This window comes from Plectrocnemia conspersa, unplaced genomic scaffold (genome assembly GCF_051122295.1).
Source record: "Plectrocnemia conspersa isolate PC_06_02 unplaced genomic scaffold, ASM5112229v1 ptg000005l, whole genome shotgun sequence".
Taxonomy (NCBI): domain Eukaryota; kingdom Metazoa; phylum Arthropoda; class Insecta; order Trichoptera; family Polycentropodidae; genus Plectrocnemia; species Plectrocnemia conspersa.
In genome coordinates this window covers 16,647,072-16,667,353 of record NW_028277169.1, presented here as the reverse complement: position 1 = coordinate 16,667,353, position 20,282 = coordinate 16,647,072, and the positions used below count along the sequence as shown (strand labels likewise).

Genomic DNA, 20,282 nt, shown 5'->3' with positions numbered 1-20,282 from the left:
CAACATACATAGGATATAGAAGTGTATTCTAAGTAGTAGAAATACAATTATTTGACTTCGCTGCTTTGAAGCTAAATGGTTTTTAAGGATCTCTCCACTTGGTGAAATGCTTTTAGAGTATCTTAAATGCAGAACTGCCGAAAGATAATGATCACATGGGGGTACTTTGTATTCGTCGGAAAACTTAAATGTAATTTTCTTTCCGTTTAGTGGATATATATATATATATCTACAATATATTATTATATTAGTAATTAAACTATTTGTGTAGACAGGCATATTCAATTTTAAAATTAAAATTATAATTTTATGTGATAATTGAAATCTACTAAAAAATAACATTGTTATACGAAGGATTGTGCAATTATTATATACCATAGCACTACATTTATAATATTGATATAGCAGTTAATATTTTAAATAAAATACTTGCATCTTTAAAGACAATTGGCGATTTAATAGTAGTGCCATTTTAAAAACCGTGATAGCAGATAATATTATTAAAAATGTTGCTAAATTTGTTTTCCGTTACAGTGCTAACTTTAAAATCTGCAGCAGAATAGAATTTTATATTAATTAAAAAGGTTACAGATTTTGATTCAATTAAATTTGTTGGTATTTTTACAATCATCGCCATTATTGGTCGAACAATTCAAGATCGATTCCTCTGAGAATGTTCTTCACCTCCTCCTGATCTGAATCCTCATATTTCCCTATTTTTTTACATAAGGCATGTTGCATGTGGCTTAATATATTATTAGATAATTTATTATCTGCTGTATTTAATTATGTTTACCTCTATATTTCGAACATATATAATATATATTTTCTTTATACCATTCAGATGGAAATTTTTAATAGTGCTAAATAATTTTAATAATTTTGTGACTTTAAGCGCATAAAAGTTTGTGTATTTCCTCCAGAAAGGGTTCTTCATCAATTAAGATATTTGTTTGTGTCTTTTCGGGGTTAAAATTTTTTTGTAGCGAATTATAATAAATAATCGAAAAGCTCCATCCATCTATCTAAGATCTTTGGTGTTTTAGTTATGATTGTTCCTCTTTGGTTTTTTTACAATACTTACTTGTAAATATATATGGTTACCTCATTGTAACGCATTGAACATGTTATAACGTAATTTCTACAATAATAATACCCCTTATAATACTCTTTTCAGAGAGCACCGTATTTTTTGGTGTTAATGAGGCATTCATGCCTGTTCTTTCATATTATTTGTATGTAGGTATATTGGTATAATGTGAAACCATTCGAGCACGACGTCTTAGTACGTACATAAACAATTTGTGTTCAAAGGGTGTGGTACACCATTATATACATACATATATATAACGTATAAAAATATATTCAGCATGATCCTGAACATTAGCGTTGATAAAAAAAATACAAGCAAGTGCTTATGTAGGGCTCTTATATTTTGTTATGCATTTATGTAAACATGCAAGGGCTTAAAATTTCATTGCTGCAAAAAAAATATCATAAATAAAATATACAAGCTGATTTATATGATACTTATTATACAATTAATGTATGTTGTATTAAACTATAGTGACTTTTTTATTTTAGATTAAAACTGGAACTAGAATTGGAACCTAGTACGTTTCAATTACTAAATGATGTTAATTTATCCATTAACATTTACAATATGATAAAACCATATGCGTGGAATTGAATTTGGTTCATATTTTCTATTACTCGCTTTCCTAAAAAGGTACAATGAAAGCAATTTATATATAAAATAGTGGTACTTGAAATGTAAAACGTATTTGAAATAAGTTTCATTGTATATTTTTGGGCTAAAACTAGAAACAAAACTCAAACCCAGTACGTTTCAATAACTAACTAATGTTAATGTATTATATGTATTAACAGTTATGTTAAAACCATAAATATGGAATATAAGAATAATTGAATTTGTAACATTTATTTATTATCTAAGTCATTAGTTTAAAAAAGGTGCACTACAATAAATTTATTTATAATATATAATAGTGGTACTTAAAATATAAAACATACTTGAAATGAGCTTTTAATAAATGTCTTTTTACGTGACGAAAAAACGATTATAACATAAAGTATAACTGCATTATTCAAATTTTAATATATTACTTTGACTATAAACATAAAATTTCCAGAATCCAGGTCACAATAAATTATAAAATAATTTATTATCTATCATAAAAAATCTATAATATACATAGGTTCAATAAAAAATAATTATTTTTCTGTAGCAAAATAATATTAAAAAAATACATTCAGAATCGGCGTGTAATTTTACATATAAATTTCGTGATTATGTTTTTGTGGAAAGTTATATTATGCTTTTATGTTGACGTCATAGTGTGCTGTAAGAAAATACTGCGCAATCTCCGCGTTTACTGTTTTATTCCGATAAAATCTTCTCGAAAGAATAAAGTAGACGCCATAGCGAAAAACTAATTACATCATTGTGCTCTCTCTCTATATTCCTAACAAATAACCGTTTTATATTTTTAAATTTCATATTTATGAAATATAACATATACATTACATTTAAATGGCATGATATTAAAGTCGGAATAGCGTAGTGCGTAAGATCTAGATTAGTGATGAGAGGTCGAGGGTTCAAGGCACGGCAGCAGACTCAATTTTTTATTTATAAAATGTGCTATATTAATACATATATTAAAAATAAAACAAGCCTCACTCCAGCTGCAAAGTGACATTGATTTATTAAAAATTAAAATATATGTAATAATTCATGGTTATTTATTTAGATGTCACCAGTTCCCAGACTGAAAAGTCTGGTGGTTATATATTGTGCTTATTTGTAGGTAATCATTATATCTAATTAACTAACTTAGTACAAATTTTATCTGTAGTAACGCATTGGGCATATTTTGAAAATGCTCAAAATAAATATCATATTTAACTAAAAAATCATCTGTGAATTATTTTGCATAAAATTAAAAAAAACATGCATTACCCCGAATGAAATCAAATGATAATTTATATTTTTTATTTTTGTGACAAAAAAAAATTATGCATTGTATTTAAATATGTCGGTCTAATAAAAATTAAAGTATATGAAATAAATATCGGTAGAAATACAAATAAAACAGCTGAAAAATATTATTTGTACTGTCAAATTTATAATAATATATAAAGATAGTATAAATTATTATTAAAAGATGTGTTCATTAAAACAGCTGTACTATGTATTTTATATTATTAAAATGACGTTATTACCGCCAGAAGAGAACCTGGCACATATACGCGTTAAAAGCGCAATAAACAAAATGCTCAGTTTACATGACCTATAGATAAATAACATTGCTATGCCGACTAATGAATTTTGTATGTGAATATTAGAGGTCCGAAGAATAAGTTAAAAGCATTGATAACACTCGTTTGAGGCCTTTAAAAATACGAATGCTATTGTATTGCATTGAAAACGCAGCAGTTAATTGCGAGATTAAGGCGAGGTTGCCAAATCTTCACATATTAAAAGTTTGACGGTAACCTAAATATTATTGTAGGAAAGCCTATATAAATAAATAAATTTAATCCCACTCCCAAATTGACGCGTTAATAGAGGGCGAACAAGGAGACCTCCGTCAGTTATACCAAGCATATATAAGCGCAAACATAGTATCGACACAATATCCAGTTCGAGTTTATCCGAACTCACATTGGAACCACGCAAACTATTTATTGCCAGAGACAAAAAAACAAGAAAGCAGTTGTTTCTCTCTTCACGTTCAACCTTATAGTCGGAGACGACTGGATACTTCAGTCGTAGGCAAGTCTACGTGAATATCATGTATATACAAATCTTTTACAAACAGAAAAAGTATTAAAAATTTTTTGCAAAATAATATTTTGTAATTAAATAACTTTGCCTTATATGATAATAAACACCCTGATATAAGTCAAGAGAATATAAAAATAAAATAAATATACATATAAAAAGAACATTAGTTGATATTATTAAATTGTTTTTATGTTTTCTTATAGCACTAACAACACATGAGATATACGCATTTTTTGGCATACTCTATATAGTAAATATTTTTTAATAAAAAAAGAACATATATTACCACGAAATGGAAAGACTCGCTATGCTGAACGCATTCCATTTTGCTCCATTGGTAGAGGGATGTCGTAAATGTTCGACAGTTAACCTAACCGATGAATGTTTGTTATATATAAAAGTTAGATAGATAAATAACGAACAATATCGACACATTTTATATTCATAGTTTCATTATCGATACTATATTCTTTTAAATTAGAGCAATCAATACGAAGCATCGCAACGATATTTTTATGTTGTTTAGACGCTCAAACTTATTTTTTTGTAAATTTATTAAAAACTCAATCATTTTGACTTGACAAGTTTTCCTAATGCATCATGATGGCCTTTATAGATAATGATTCAAACATATACATACATTTGGTAAGCATACGCTCATATTTAAACATACACTCATATATACTATTTTACATAAGTATATACATACATACACTTTATTATACATATTCCTATTAAAAATGCGCATGAAATATGCTGTATGTATGTATATGTATTCTCTTCACAAAATTACATCCAGTTATGAGATATTGAATCACTCAGAAAACATACTTATATTATTTGTTAGTATAATTAAAATGGATATAGTACCTAATATTATTTTGTTTAAATTAACATTAAAAGTTCACAATCTTAAGATCTATTAAATTATTCATATTAACATTAATACTTAAAAAACATTTAATTTAAAGAGACAATTTGAGTTAAATAATATCTATTTAAAATTTAATTTGTTTTGGTAACTTTTAATTTGATCAAATATGCATTGATTTATGTGTTCTGTTATTTTTACGTGGATTTTGGTTATTTTATGATACAAAAAAAAAATGTTTTTAAGGTATTAGTTGCTAAGGAATAGACAAAAACGTCAATGGTCAGTTAATTAGGGCCACTAGAATCACTATTAATATTTATTAGAAATAATATTTATTAGTAAAATTTATAAAATATTGTAATATTTTATTTACATTAAGTATGACTTGTTTTTTTCTATTGTATCATTAGTTTTTCGCTATACAGTTTCGTTTTTTATATATAATTTATTTATTATTAAAAAACTTTTGCTACATTTTTCGGGACTAGTCTTGATTGGTGTGACTTTACGCCGATAAATCTTTTTATTGTACAAAATATAATTTACCAAATATGTACAGAAAAATGTATATACATATATACTATATATCAGGAGTTTTGAGAGTCATCGTTGTAGTTTTTGATGTTTCGTTCGTTGATGAATGAATGGTTGTAATAGTGGTTGGTTGCAAGTTCTTCGGGTAATTCCTGTTTGTTGTCTGTTTGATGTCAACTGCTTGTCAATGCTTCTCTCCAGTGATTGCGATTAATGTAAAATATGTGTCTGAGTGTCATATATATGTATATACTCAATTACTCATCCTTCAAGAAAGCTTAGATGCTTGGGTTTACTCTCCTACTATTAGCTTTAAAGCACACTATATGGATATAGTTTCATTATACTAATCATAACTCTGATTGATTGATAAATATAAAAATTATAATAATGATTTTAATTTCTATAAATTTGTTCAAATATAAACAGGAGTAATGATAAGTATATCATACGTGTATCCGTATCGTGTGCTTAAAAAATAATAAGAGGGGCATAAACCCATCTCTTTTTTAGTTATGAATAATGATGTAATGGATAGCTCTCGAACTGACTGTGTTAACGCAAATAAAGTAAAGTGAAATACTTATTGTTTTGGCGACCGTCCGATAATTACAAAGATACGTACAACAATGCTAATCTATTTAATTTCAAGCGTATTGTTTCTAGGTGTGTCTTTATACTTTTAAAGGTTGGGTTTTATGTATATATAGCTTAAGAAATTTATAGTGGTTATTGTGAAATTATGGGTGCTCCACAAAATTTTAATGTTGTATTTTTATAATCGATTTAATTAGAATATAACACTTTGTTTATTAGCTATTAAAGTAAAGCTGATTTTCGGACTTTCTTTCAAAATGGTTAATACTAAACATAGGCCACAAATTAAATCAATTTTGGGCAGAATAAAAATGAGAATAATGTCAATATTTCATTAACAGCCTAGTCATAATTATATTATTTAGGTTCGGAATAAATATCAAATGGTTGGAATAAAAATATTATACGGTCAGAATAAAAATATAGGATAATTAAAATTAAAATTATGAATAGTCAAAATTATTTTATTCAGGGTCAGAATAAATATTAAGAGGTTATAATAAAAATAACATACGGCCAGAATAAAAATAAAGATGGTCAGATTTAAAATATTTATAGATATAAGCGAGTTATAAATCAGTTATTTTATAAAATATCTCGTTCGCACCAAAACCATTGGATAGGTTATGTGCGAGCAAGCGGTAGCGAGCGAGCGTTGTTCAGAATATTTAACAATTGTGTTTACATATGATGTTGCGAGTACAACTAAGCAACTTTGCCTAATATGTATTATTATGCTGATCATCTGTCAACATAAAACTGACTTTGAAGTTAAAATATAGATCATATAACATATATTCTGGCTGTTCTTTATAAATACTGATTGAAAAAAATGATTCTGACTATCAAAATAATTTTGACTATTTCAATTTATATTCTAGTCATTTAATATAAATTCCTACAATCTAAAATTTATTCTGGCCGCTTATATTCTGACGATTCAATATAAATTCTGAACCATGTATTGTTTTATCGTTAAATATATAACAAAAAATGTACATGGGAGCAAAATTTTAGATGAGATATCGTGTAATTTTATATATAAGGAATATTAATCAAAAGTTGTGAGTCGAAAAAAGTTCATTATTCTTTGATATAGTTAAACATAATTTTAGTTAAATGGTATTTAATTTTAATTATATGAAATATTTCACCTTTATAGTATTATTGTTATTATGTATAGTAATGAATATTGAAGTCGGTGATTCCAAATTGGTTGGGGGTATTTGTTTTAAAGGAACAAATTATCATTTGTTAAGTTTTTTAGATTTATTTTTATTATTATTTTTTATAGTCGGTTACATCAATAGTCGATTTTTTCAAGTTCATTCAATAATTGACCTTTGAGTTTGCTTATTGTCCGTCTTAATTATGATTTATTTTTATATATAAAGTAATACAGTAATAATAATAATATTATTTAATGCTAAATAAATATAATTAAAAAGTATATTCAAAAAGCTGAATTTAAAATAGATATTTTTTTCTTCTGTTTTTATTTATTTTTATCAGTTAATCGTTTTATCTTGTTATATAAACTTGTAGCATTTAAATATAGTAATTAAACATATATTTTATAGTGAAAGCCACTAAACCGTTTTTGTAAATGTATGTATTAATATTTTATCACATTGCAAAATAACGATTACAGTAATTTATTATTATTACTAATATAGCAAATAATTAATCCTAATTTTTTTTAATGAAAATTAGGTCGAAACATTCATTTGTGTAATTTTTAATATTTTATACATAATTTAAATATTATTGTTAAGATAACTATTAGCTATTTTAATTATAAGTATATATAGTTGTTTTTTAAAAATATCGATGACTTCTAATCTCAGATATACTATTTATGTATATAACTACGATAAAATAATTATTAATTTTGTAAAAAAAATTTAATCTTAAAGGCATATTAATATGAAGAGATTATTTTTGCTTTAATCGAATTATATTAGTACTATTATTACAAATTAAAAAAACTATAATTCGATATGATTAAAGAAAATCTTGACAGCGTGTAATTTGACATATAAATATAAAAAAATGTTTTAAAATATATTGCATATGTACTCTAGTAACCTATAAGGCATTAAAGAAAAGATTTTGATCATATAGTAATACGTTTAATTGATCATATCATGTACATCTAAATATTACGACTAGCATAACCCGGCGACATTATTAAAATAACCACATCTATTAATAAATGGAGAATATTTTTAACCCGACGTTTTCTTACGTTTCAGATCTGGCAGTCGTTTTCTTCAGTGACATGTGAGCGACGGTGTCTAGTGTATGTGTGTGTTTGTGATATTATTTACATATACCATTACATCAGAAACAAAAAAAAGATTATAAAGCTCTCGTGCGTTGTATGGCAATGTTTGCTGGAAGTACAAAGTGCTCGTTTAGATATAAATAAGGGATACATTCGAGATGGAAGCTCCACACGTAATAGCCAAGGCCGTGGCGGACGATGATTTTCCGGCAATGAATTATTCATCGGCTCTCTACTCTACGGCGACGGGCTTCTTGGAGAACGTCAGCTACATGTTCTCGGACGCGGAGGTTAAATTTGACAGTTGTGACCATGAGAATCCGTACTTTAATTGCTCCCTGGACGACTTCTTGGGGTACGTGCTGGGACCCCAGAGACTGCCGCTGACCGTGGCTGTTCCGATCACAGTTCTTTATGTCCTGATCTTCGTCACGGGGGTGGTGGGAAACGTGTCTGTGTGTGTGGTTATAGTGAGGAATACGTCCATGCATACAGCTACCAACTATTACTTATTCAGCTTGGCCGTGAGCGATTTAATGCTGCTGTTACTAGGTGAGTTGCTTTTAATATATGTATAAACAAATATCATAATAAACCAAAATATGTAAAAAAAATATTAAGAAAGTATTTGTTAAGCGATTGATTTACGGATTCAATATTAAGTAAGCCTGAAAACTTGTGGTATCTGTTTTTTTTAACACTCAAAGCGCACAGAGGTATTAGTTTAATTAATAACAGCTATGAGTCACTTTTTTTTCGTCATGAAATGTACTTATTCTTGCTTTTTAATATTTTAACAGTCCATAGCTTTTAAAATGGGAAAAACCATAGCAATGAATTTAAGCAGCAGTTTATTCTTTCATCGAGTGAACAACACATGTAGGCCATAGGCAAAAATAAATTGCGAGCCCCTTTAAAATAGTAAAGATAACATAGCTCTTGCATATTTTGATTCATTTTTGTCACGAGCCACGTACGGGGCTTAGCCGTGTTGCAACCATATTGGCAAATCACATATTCTCACAAAACTTTAACTTACATTACAAAATAATATTATAAGGCTATTTAGATATAAGCTGTTAATTAAAAACAAAAATTTCTAATGAAAACTCTTTTTTTGAACAAAACGGACCTGCCCCACTTTCAAAATCAACGTTTAAAATTATAGCTACTTAATAGCTTTTTCTTTTTAAATAAAATTAACGTGCTTTTAAATTGCGTCTTTCTAATATATTAAACATAATTTTTAATAACAATGGATAATTACATATTTATAATAGATAAATCAATAGTATCATACATTGCCGCATTTTTTACTTTGTATAAAAATGTTAGTTTTCTAATAAAGCATAATTAATTCTATATTGGTTTGTTGTGACAACCCTAGCCTTTCAATTTTTAGTTGCGACTAATGGTGTTCACATGACCGAAAACAGCACACAGAGGCTCCTTTTGAAATATAAAAGCCCTTGACAAGCATTTAACACTTGACATATATTTTTTGTTCTAAAAATAGGAGCCATTTAGGTGACGAACTACGCAAAGTTACATTGACACAAACAGCTAGAACTAACTGAAAAACAAAAGAGAATAAAAAAAGTTAAGAATTGCGTACGCGGTTGCAATCGTAAATGCAATTCAGTCCATAAGAGTATCTGGAGTAGGCTTTTCTGGCCTAACTAAATAATCACCAACATAACAAAATTTTATTTTTTTTATATTTATTTTAGTTGGTGGTGGATCACTCATTTTTTATTTGTTTAGCAACACTTATTTTTCCACTAGAGACATCCTTGTAGAAGTTACAGCTCAATGTATTTAAAACAACGTTTGTTTAGCGATCTATTTATTCTGGGCACAAAATACCATTAACGGTTTAATTGAATTCACCAAAATTACAACGGCAGTTTCAGCATTCTGGAATATTTTCATTTCAATTTGCTATTGTGTTAGTTCTAGCTTTGCCAATATTAGATGATTAGGGTTTAGTTGGTCTAAATATCTGACAGTTATTATTAAATTTATTGTCTTAGTCTAAGCCAGGGGATCGCAATGAATTTTAGTCCAATGTACACTTTGCTGGTTCGCTTAATCCACACACAGAATAGTTTACATTTTAAGCTCACAAAAAAATCCACTGTAATCGACTTGTCTAGTTCAATGGTGTGCAAACTATTGTCATTTCTGAGCGTATATTTTATTAAAAATTCTGCCGCGACTCATGGATAGACATTTTTTTAATTGTCAACGAAGTTAAAGCGAAATTATTTGTGTGACGCTCTTTGTTAGTGATCTAAATTAAACATATAATTTTATGAAACGATGGTTTTAGTGCTTAAAAAGTTTGAATTTGTATTAGTAATTGCAAATCGTAAGTAATCCTTTGCACCCATTCTTGCGTGTTGATTGTCCGGCAGTTATTTATAGACTGAGAGAGTACGCGATCTGCGTCGCGTTGCTTGGCATTCTATCTGGCGGCTATTAGGACCATTTTCTGTTAGGCGCTACTGCCATTACATAAATTAATATAAACTTTGATATAACAATTATATTTATGGCTATTTTATTAGCACCTAATTTTTGTTAAAAAAAAGCTTTATATTTTATAGTTTAGTCGTATAAATTTATTTGAATTTTGCAACCCAAAAAAAGGTTCTCTACCGAGGGGGTCGGTAATTATGGTTTTCACACTACTGGTCCAGGTTAGGGTTCTCTAATTTGTTTAAAAATATTTTTAATGGTTCATAAGAACCGTTTTTTTAAAAGTGGTATAAGTAATTTTTTATAAAAAATAATTATATCCTCTTTTAATATTTTAAAGAACATAGTCAATGGTGCACAATAATCTCATAAATTAATCAAAAATAGTTGAACTGTAAAATGCTATCGCAGGAATGTTTAGCTTGAAAGTGAAATAAGTTCATTCGTGATAATTTTTTTTACTGCCCTATATATGTACTATTATTTCAGAAATAATATTAAAATATGAATAAGTTTGTTTTGATTAGTTATCTTAACGAAATCATTTACTTGTTTTTGTTAATTTATAAGCTCATCATAATATAATTGCAATTATTTCTTAATGAAATCAATAGCTTGTGTACTTACATATCTTTATTTTAATTAGTATTTTTTACAATAAAATATTCATTTCAGTAAAGTCATCCTGAATTAAAATATAAAAATAAAATTGCTATTTCTTATATTTTTCATTATTCATATTTCTATGACTGCATTTGTAGCATATATATTTATTAAATATTTATGATAATTAGAATTGCATAATAAAATTTAACAAGCCTATAGTTTGAAAAACTATTATCCGAAATGTTTGCACATATTTTTAGGTTAATTCAAATGCAAACCCTTAAATATATCAATGTATGAATAAACGGAATTATACCACTTTCAAAAATAACGGCTCATATATATTTACATTCATCATCACAAATTATTTTTTAGGTTTTGCATAATTTCTAAAATAAAAAATTGAGCTAGGTTATGTTTAATGCTATTTATTGATTGTAAGTTTTATTTAAATGTATAAAATTGATGTCATTCACTTATATATTTTTATTAACTGCTTACTTAGTAGTTGATGATTGTGTTGATGCCATTGTAACGCATTGGGTTAACGTCTGTTCTGTTATTGAGAAAGATTTACAATATATTGCTTAATATTTATATATACTATACATGTGGAGGATGATTAGTATGTCGATAATCTCGGTATTCCTTAAGATTTAATTCGAAAATTTAAGAAATTCAGTGATGGTTTTATTTATCGTTTGACGATTTTGAAGCCACGTTGTTTCCCGTGGACTGTAGTTTAGGAGCCACTGCACGATTTTGTGCGATGCTCATGAAAGTTGCTCACAATATTTTTATTGCTTAAAAAACTATTTGTGATTACAATACAAATACGAAGCATTGCTTAAATAAGTAGTTTATTACGAAAATAACGAAAATTTTCACGCTGCACGGCTGATTTTTTATTTGTATTTTCATTAAGTAAAATAGTATTTTTTGAAAAATCTTAGCTCCACTGTCTATTTTTCATCTAAAAAGAATTATAAATTTAGTAAATATTTGAGAATTGTGCTTATTTAAGCAAGGTAACTGCCAGTACCATTAAACATAAATTTAACACTGATTAAAAAACCTTTCTTTTATTATTTTTTATTTTTAAATTTGCACTTCATGAATTTGAAAGGTTTATTGCAACATAATTTTAAAGAGGCTGATTTTTACGAAAATGCATGTGCTCTAACCGCCCCATAGCTCTCGACTGATTTTTTAACTTTCGAAGCTGAAAAATAGCTTTGCGGTATGCATTAAAGATCAATATCACAAAATAATATTATTGCTAACCATTAATGTAGATTTATTAAAAACATGAAATAAATTTCAGAAATGATTCCTATTTGAATATAAGCTTAGTACATGTCAAAGTTTGTCAAGAGAAGGACATTAACTTTGCTTGATTTTATTTTTATGATTTAATTATAAAAATAACATTTTTTAACTCTTCTGTAGGATCTATCTGCTGCACGAATCGAAAGATACAAATATGTAATTAGGACAGGTCTGAATTTTATAGAATATGCAACTGTAAAAATGCAATTGGTAATTTTTTATTGTAGAATCATGTATAATTCATTTGTGAAGTAAATGTAAAATGTTACACAGAAAATATTGATTTCAGAAAATATATAATATGAAATTCAGATTACTTTTTCTATGCATTAAAATAATAGATTATTATTTATTATTTAATTTAGAGGACGTTTTAATGTAATATATATAAATTAAATTTGTGTGATAAGACTTACGATATGTAAGAGAAACCTCATGTGTCTATCACAATTTACCTCTCGCCTACAACTGCTATTAATATAATCCTATCTCTAAAATAAGATTTATGAAATACGACATAAAGGGCGCATTATTCAAGGTTTGGCACCGTTTTTGTTGAAATTCGGAGCTAATGTCCCTACACATTCAGCTCAAGGATTATTATTAAACGATGTTATTATTCTCATTTAAATAGTAATATCATCATATATTATGTAATCTAATCTAACGTCTAATGCTAGAACTCTCACATTTGACGAGAAATATACATATATTATGCATAAATACAGGACATACCATGAACGATGTTTAAATTTAAAAATTAACTAATTACGTTTATGTAACAATATATTTCGTTTTGAACCATTTTGACACTGACACTAATTCATCAAAAAAATATGAAAAAAATAAAATCCTTATTTTTAAAGAATTTTACTGATATAGAAAGCCTTGAAATTGTTATCTGCTTAGGTATTGACAACCTTCAAAACCATTAATACATAACAAAAATTATGTTAGTTCTTTAAATGGCTAATTTAATATGATATGTATAAGTATTTTTTAAATCTTTACCAAAATATATCAGGGTAGTAAATTCTGACTACTAGGGATAAAAAAAATGTAGTGTCCATTCAGTAGTTGCATATGGCCATAGGACTAATTTCTTACTTTGGCTGTTATGCCGCATTCAGATAAGCCGGCGCAAAACTAATATTGATATCCTGCATCACGAATTAATTTAGGAAAATAAATATCCGATATTAGGGATGTATGTATGTATGTATGGGATACTTAAATACAAAAGTTTCTATGCTTCCTGTAAATCCTAACGTTTAAAAAATAATTTTATATTCTCTCAATAAAAAAAATCATCCCGAATCATCTTCAACTCATCCCGAAAAAAATACTGTGTCAAGTATTTCTTAGAATGGGAGAGTATGTATACAAACTATATTTTTTTGTATTAAATTTCAAAATAAAGTTTACCACAATATAGCAATGAACTAGACATAGAAAATATCATACACTATCAGTAAAGACATTTAGAGGATTTCACGTGGTATAAATCAATGTGTATCACTTCCTTAAGTACCGTTTCAGAGAATGTTATCCCCTGAATATCAATGACATTTTTTTTATATGATTTTTTAATCTGTATTTTAATAAAATTAAAATGAAATAGATTCTTTTTAATATTGAATTCTTTAATGGATCACACTGTGTTATGTTTATGCTTATATTAGGTTAGTTGTTCAGCATCACCATAAGCGATCTCGTTCTATTCTTGGTCGGTGAGTGTCTCGATTTTTTCGCACAATGCTTTTTGTATAGTGGTGAAATTGAGCGTAAAATGGAAAAGACGTAGCTGAAAGGTGAAAGCTTCCATTATTTAGCTTCAGCGAGCGTTAGACCGTCGCATATGGCATTATTCTATGTTTATCTCACTGGGTTAGAAGAACAAATTTCAGTAAATATATATCTGCGTAATATAAATTAACTAATTTAATAAATTACATCTGTGTTTTACGCTAACAATATTTTTGTTTCATTGGGTTCTAACAGTTCAAAGCGAGTAATATATCCTATCGATCAGACATCTGGTTTATGTAAACCCATTCATAAAACAATTCACTGTGGCGTTGTCAAATTCAACATGTCATTCGAATACAGCAATAAAATATTTTTATTATAGAATGTGATATAATAAATAATAGCTTACAGTGAAAATAGTTATTTTATTTTATAGCAATGACAAAATCGTTTATATGTAAAATTACGTGTTGCTATTACATATTTTTATTGATAGGCGTATATTATGTCAAAAAATACTTGAAATAATTCCAATGAAATAAGGCGTATATCACTTAGCTGGAAAAAAACAGGGACAAATGTTAAAAAAAAAAAATTAGACGCATCAGTGACTTAATTTGTATAAAAGTAAGATTTTTTCTGGCAATTTCAACAATTTTGACGTCTTAGCCTGTACAGGCAGTAACAGAGGATGCAACTGAGAGCTGAGACCGCTCTTATAATTAAACAATCTCAATTATATAAAAATCATTTCTCATTGAAGATTAAGCTGTAATTTTCATGACACATTTAGGCGTACCGTAATACACGCATCTTCCGGGTACTTGTTATCTATTTCAAATTTATATTTTTTCAAACCCATCTAGTCTTAAATAATCAAAATATATAACACACACGAAGGAACAGTTAAAAATAAAGTGACGCTTATTTTATTCTAATATAATTGCTTTTAATTAAGGCGTTACAATCCTTTGAACATATTATGGGCTGACCTAATATTTATTAGCATTTTTGTATGAAATTTAATACAGCGCATAAAAACCTTATAGTATGATTGCGAGTCGTTTAAAAACATAATATCGCGTTTCGCTTTCTGTGTATACAAATGCCCCATTATGGAATATAAAATTTACTATCCAGTTATTAAATTCAATTCAAACACGACTGCAGACTTTAGAAGCGACACATATGAACAGCTTTATCTGAATTAGGCGAAGTTATAATGGAAATGTTCTGTTAAAATATGCGAAAACGGAAGCGGAAGGCTTTATAAAATACCCGTTTAAGAATCCTATGTATTTTTCTTTAATATACAATCTCATTATATAATAATTATTTGATAATAATCATATTGTAATTTCTATAAATATTATATATGAAAGATTTAAAAATATTTAAATCGCTTCCGTCAGCAATTTATTATTTATAGTCTTCTTAAATGGATTCTTTCAGTTCATGTTGATATTCTGAATAATTTATATGGCAAAGTTAATGCGAATTCATCGCCGTTTTACAGCTAAAGTTTAATTGTTAACTCGCAAAATTCGAGTTTATATAGTATAATTTATAAAGTATTTAAAAATAGGTGAAGTATCATTTTAACTGTAAGCCTTAATTAAGAAAAAGTAATTAAAAAAATATGGTAATAAATAATCTTATTTTATTAAATATTTTTATGGTAATTAAAAATCGATACTTTCGTGTATTAAGCAAAGTAACGTTGAAAATGCGTGACGAATATCTCGTTTATAAGTACGGATATGAATTATTTATTTGGTACACGTTTCAAACGATATATCTCGATTTTCACTTTAGCCAAATACATATACAGTGTGCGCCAGCGGAACATGACGATCTTCAAAAGTATGTAAAACAGTGAAATTTAAATTTTTATTTACAAAGTGAAAGAATATTATGTGTCTTATTTTGATTTTACGTACATTTAAGAAATATAACACTTATTTGTATATATTATTATAACACTTAGTATTAACAGAGGAAATATGTTTTAATAAACTAGAATTATATTTTATAAATTTTATTTATAGGATTTTGTTGTGACATGGCAGGCGTTAGCGCAATATGTTACAACCAAGTAAACACAATCAACGCCTACTAAATAATTAGTGAGACACAGATCTGAAATCAGACTGTAAATTAGTGATATTTATTTTAATATTTTTTTACTAATATTACAGCTCAAATACTGCTGGAATTAATTATTAATCACGGTATTTTTGGAATGATAATTATCGATTGGAATTATTATTATATAATAATCACGTATTTCGATCTCTCAAACTCAATTAAAATTGCAAAAAAACACGATACCGATATATAGATATGTAATATTTATAACAATTATAATTTTTCTCTTTGACATAAATATAAGTTTAATAAACACTGACCAAATTTAAATAAACATATACTTATATTTATTAAAAATTATTTATTAGCAATTTTTAAGTTCAAAAATAAAAAACATTAGCATATTTTTAAAGTCCGTTTAATTCTGTGTGAAAATTACCTAACCGTAGTATAAATTAACTGAAAGTTTTCTATACTTATTACCCGTGGAAAATATAACTTATACGTAATATATTACCCGTTTAAAACGTTACAACGATCGTGAAATTTGTTATTATAATATAGATACGTTCTGTGTCGTTAATTGCCGAGTCGTAATAGTCTTCAAATCGTCTTAAAGATTAGGTTAAGCTTTTGAAGGTTCATGGTGGTGCTAGGTTAGATCAGAACAGACTATTTTGATTTTTTTGCTTTTTATGGCTTGAAAAGTAGCTTGTAGATTTGACGAAAGATGCAGATCAACTTTTGTGTATTCCAAGTTGGAAGCGAAGTGACGGTTACCTATAAGTGCCTAGAGTAAGGTTATAAAATTATAGCAGCTTTTTGACTTATATAACGATTAGAATATCAAATTCGACTCTATTCTTCATTGCTCCCATAATAAAAATTTAAGGGGGTGGATTTTTTTTTTATTATCTAATAAGCATACTATTAAATTATTCTGGCAATTGAAACAGGTGCTTTTTTTCGGGATTGTTTAAGTTCGACTACAGTGTTTTTCTACCTGTCTAGTTGTTGTCTCATCGAAGTGCACATTCTGTCATTATTTATATCTGCAAAATATATCACGATTTAGGGCTAATTACTAATAACTAGTTTCTTGGTCTTTTAACTGATGTAAGAGGCAAAATAACAATTGTTATAGTTCTGCATTTATACTTATATTTTTCTAAGAATCTCGCTGCTTACGTTATTTAAAATACAACGGTACAAAGCGACTTTTATTAAATCTTATCACATCAACTTGTTTGCTAGTTTAAGTCAAAGTTCCGAAAAAGGTAATTTTATATGGTAGCGCTCTTGCCTATATATGATTAAGGAAAGGTGATGAGATCAACATCCCATCTCTCCCTTAATTCCTTGACCAGCTTGGATTATTTGGGGCAGAACCTGAATCTTTATTTTTATTTAATAAAGTTCTTCTAGCCGTTGGGAGTAGGTGCTTACGTTCGGCCATTATAGGATTGTAGTTTCACTACCTGCTCGCTCGGAGGCGGTATTTTTGGGTACGGGTTATGGATCGAATTTGACGGTTGTCTATAAGACATTCATACATTTTTTAAGTCTTTCGTTAATTGTGTCGAAATATATACCATTTCAGATAAACGTAGCTAATGTTCTATTTATCTCCGATTTATTTCAAATGGCAGGAGAATAAATATAAAATATATAAATATATAAAAAATGATTTAATGATCAATAAATAAATTTGTTAGGCGCAAAAATATTTATTATTTTACTTACAATTAACTACTGTATATTATACGTGAGTATTGAGTATTTTTATATTAATTTTCATTTAACATTACATGTAAGTTAGGTTAGCTGTTTATTATTTTTACATTTGTTGGTTTTCATATATATATACATATATCTACTAAAATGTGATGAAATATTCTTTCACATCAATTAATTAAAAATAATATAAGGTCCACTGGGATATCCTATATATTAAGTATATTATAAATATATCTAAAAGGTCCGTCTGGATTTCTTCTAAAATATGTCCGTTTGCTTTTAAGTTGACGAAATGAAAAATGGTGCAGAAGTGCCATGGGAAATCTTTAATATTTTAATAAAAACTCGTATGTACGATAATATTTGTTTTATTGCTCACATTTTATCTATAAAAATGTTTTGAATTCGGAAATATTATATAAATATATTTTATGTTACATTGCTTTTAATGGACTTTTATTAGACTTTTGATACATCTAAGATAACTTTTCTATAATATTTATGTGTTCTATTTTTCAACATTAAACCAACCAGTTTAATTCTCAATAATATTTTCTCTCCTTAAGGTTTATTATCGTCGATGTATTTTTGCGGTCGTTAAGCGAATATGCGGCATGAAAAGCTTTTCAAAGCCTTAATTAATGTTGGTATTTTGGAGTCATACTTGAAGCGGTCATAATTCATCAAGTTTGACCATAATAAATATGAATAGGTCGTCAGTTTAATTATGAAAAAGTTCTCGATCGTCATAAAGTGGCGTTATTTTATTAAAATAAAATAATTAAATAGTATCATGTTTGAAGCAAATGCAGATATTAAAAGTCTTTTTGTAGTAAAAGGGCTTCGTCTCCAAGTTTATAGTAGCTAACGTAGCAAATTAAAAATTTAAAACTTACTTCGAAAGTCACTCACGAGCTTCTAGAAATAGCTCGTAAAACTGTTATAATAATGTTTTTTGTATGTAAATGGAATGAAAAAAAATACTTAATGAAAGCTCTCGGGACAGCGAGTACCTATATATGTATATATTATATATAAACATAATATACATGTAAATATAAAATATAATTAACTATTTAAAAAAAATATTCAAAAATCATGTGCAACGTTTTCTTATGTTCAAATCACAAAAAATGTAAGTTGTGCAATAAAATGATATTTAGATATTGTTTACGTGATAGATCGTTCGTGCCGTGGTTCTGCGTTAGAGATATATATCTAAGTCGTTTTGAAGCTCGAATTTACTCTGGTGATTATCTTTGCTGATTTAAGGAGACGGCCTGTCTGGACAAATCGGAGAATTGAAGTGGAAAGGCTGCTTTTCTTAAAACTTCAATGCTGATGGCTGTGTCAGCTATTTTGATAGCGAGCTCGGGATTGAACGTTTGTGTATTTATAATAAGAAGTAATAAGTGGGAAGTAATTTTTCTTGAATGCATTTCGGCAAAAAATGGGAGATAAACAACTTCTTTGCCTGACCTCTTCTAGACCAATCAGTATTTTGCTACTTGATTGGCGATTTGTTTATTGTAGATTTTTTAAATATAATCTATAAGAATTATCTCTTAATTGTCACCGTTTTTATGTTAATTTTATGCTTGGGTTTTTTTTAAAATTTAAAGTAGATATGTATAATCTCATAAACTTTTTGACAGTCAATGCTTACACTATTAGATATCTTTTGAATAATTAAAAAATCACAACCTGTCTATTGTTCATCATAGGTTTTAATACTGAAGTAAACTTTTCTTTGTTGGATGCAGTATTTGGTCGATCGCTGCGCTCATCATATTTAACCTTTCCTTTACTGTGATATACACCGAGTATACATGTCATTTTTATAATCGTATATTTTTATATATTTTTGATTTCTCTAATTTGCTAGCTAAATTTCTTAATTCCGAAAATGATGTTTGCGTCCATAGGTTTACATTCTAAATATTTTTCAATATTAATTGGTACATTCAATTTCATTTATATTACAATATTTGTTACGTTTCGACTTATTAAAACAGTTTTTTTATAATATTAGTATTTTTAAACTTTAAATCAATAATTTGTTTTTACATGTACACTGAGTGTACATCTCCGATATGAGCAAATTTTTTCGCTTTTTTAGGAGAAGGCTTGAATAAAACTACATTAAAAATAACTGGCAAACACTAAAAAAATATTATTATATGTGAAAT

The 20,282-nt window shown here is 27.5% G+C and overlaps 1 protein-coding gene across 2 annotated transcripts in view; it reads left to right on the top strand.

Annotated features, from left to right (window-relative positions):
* The window catches only part of CapaR (Capability receptor), a 179,591-nt gene that overhangs the window by 76,338 nt on the left and 82,971 nt on the right, over nt 1–20,282 (top strand). For both annotated transcript variants that reach the window (XM_088186403.1, XM_088186404.1), the window contains exon 2: nt 8,072–8,655. In XM_088186403.1, the coding sequence (XP_088042529.1) occupies nt 8,262–8,655 (394 nt within the window). In that variant the 5' untranslated portion in view covers nt 8,072–8,261. The remainder of the gene's footprint in view (nt 1–8,071; nt 8,656–20,282) is intronic.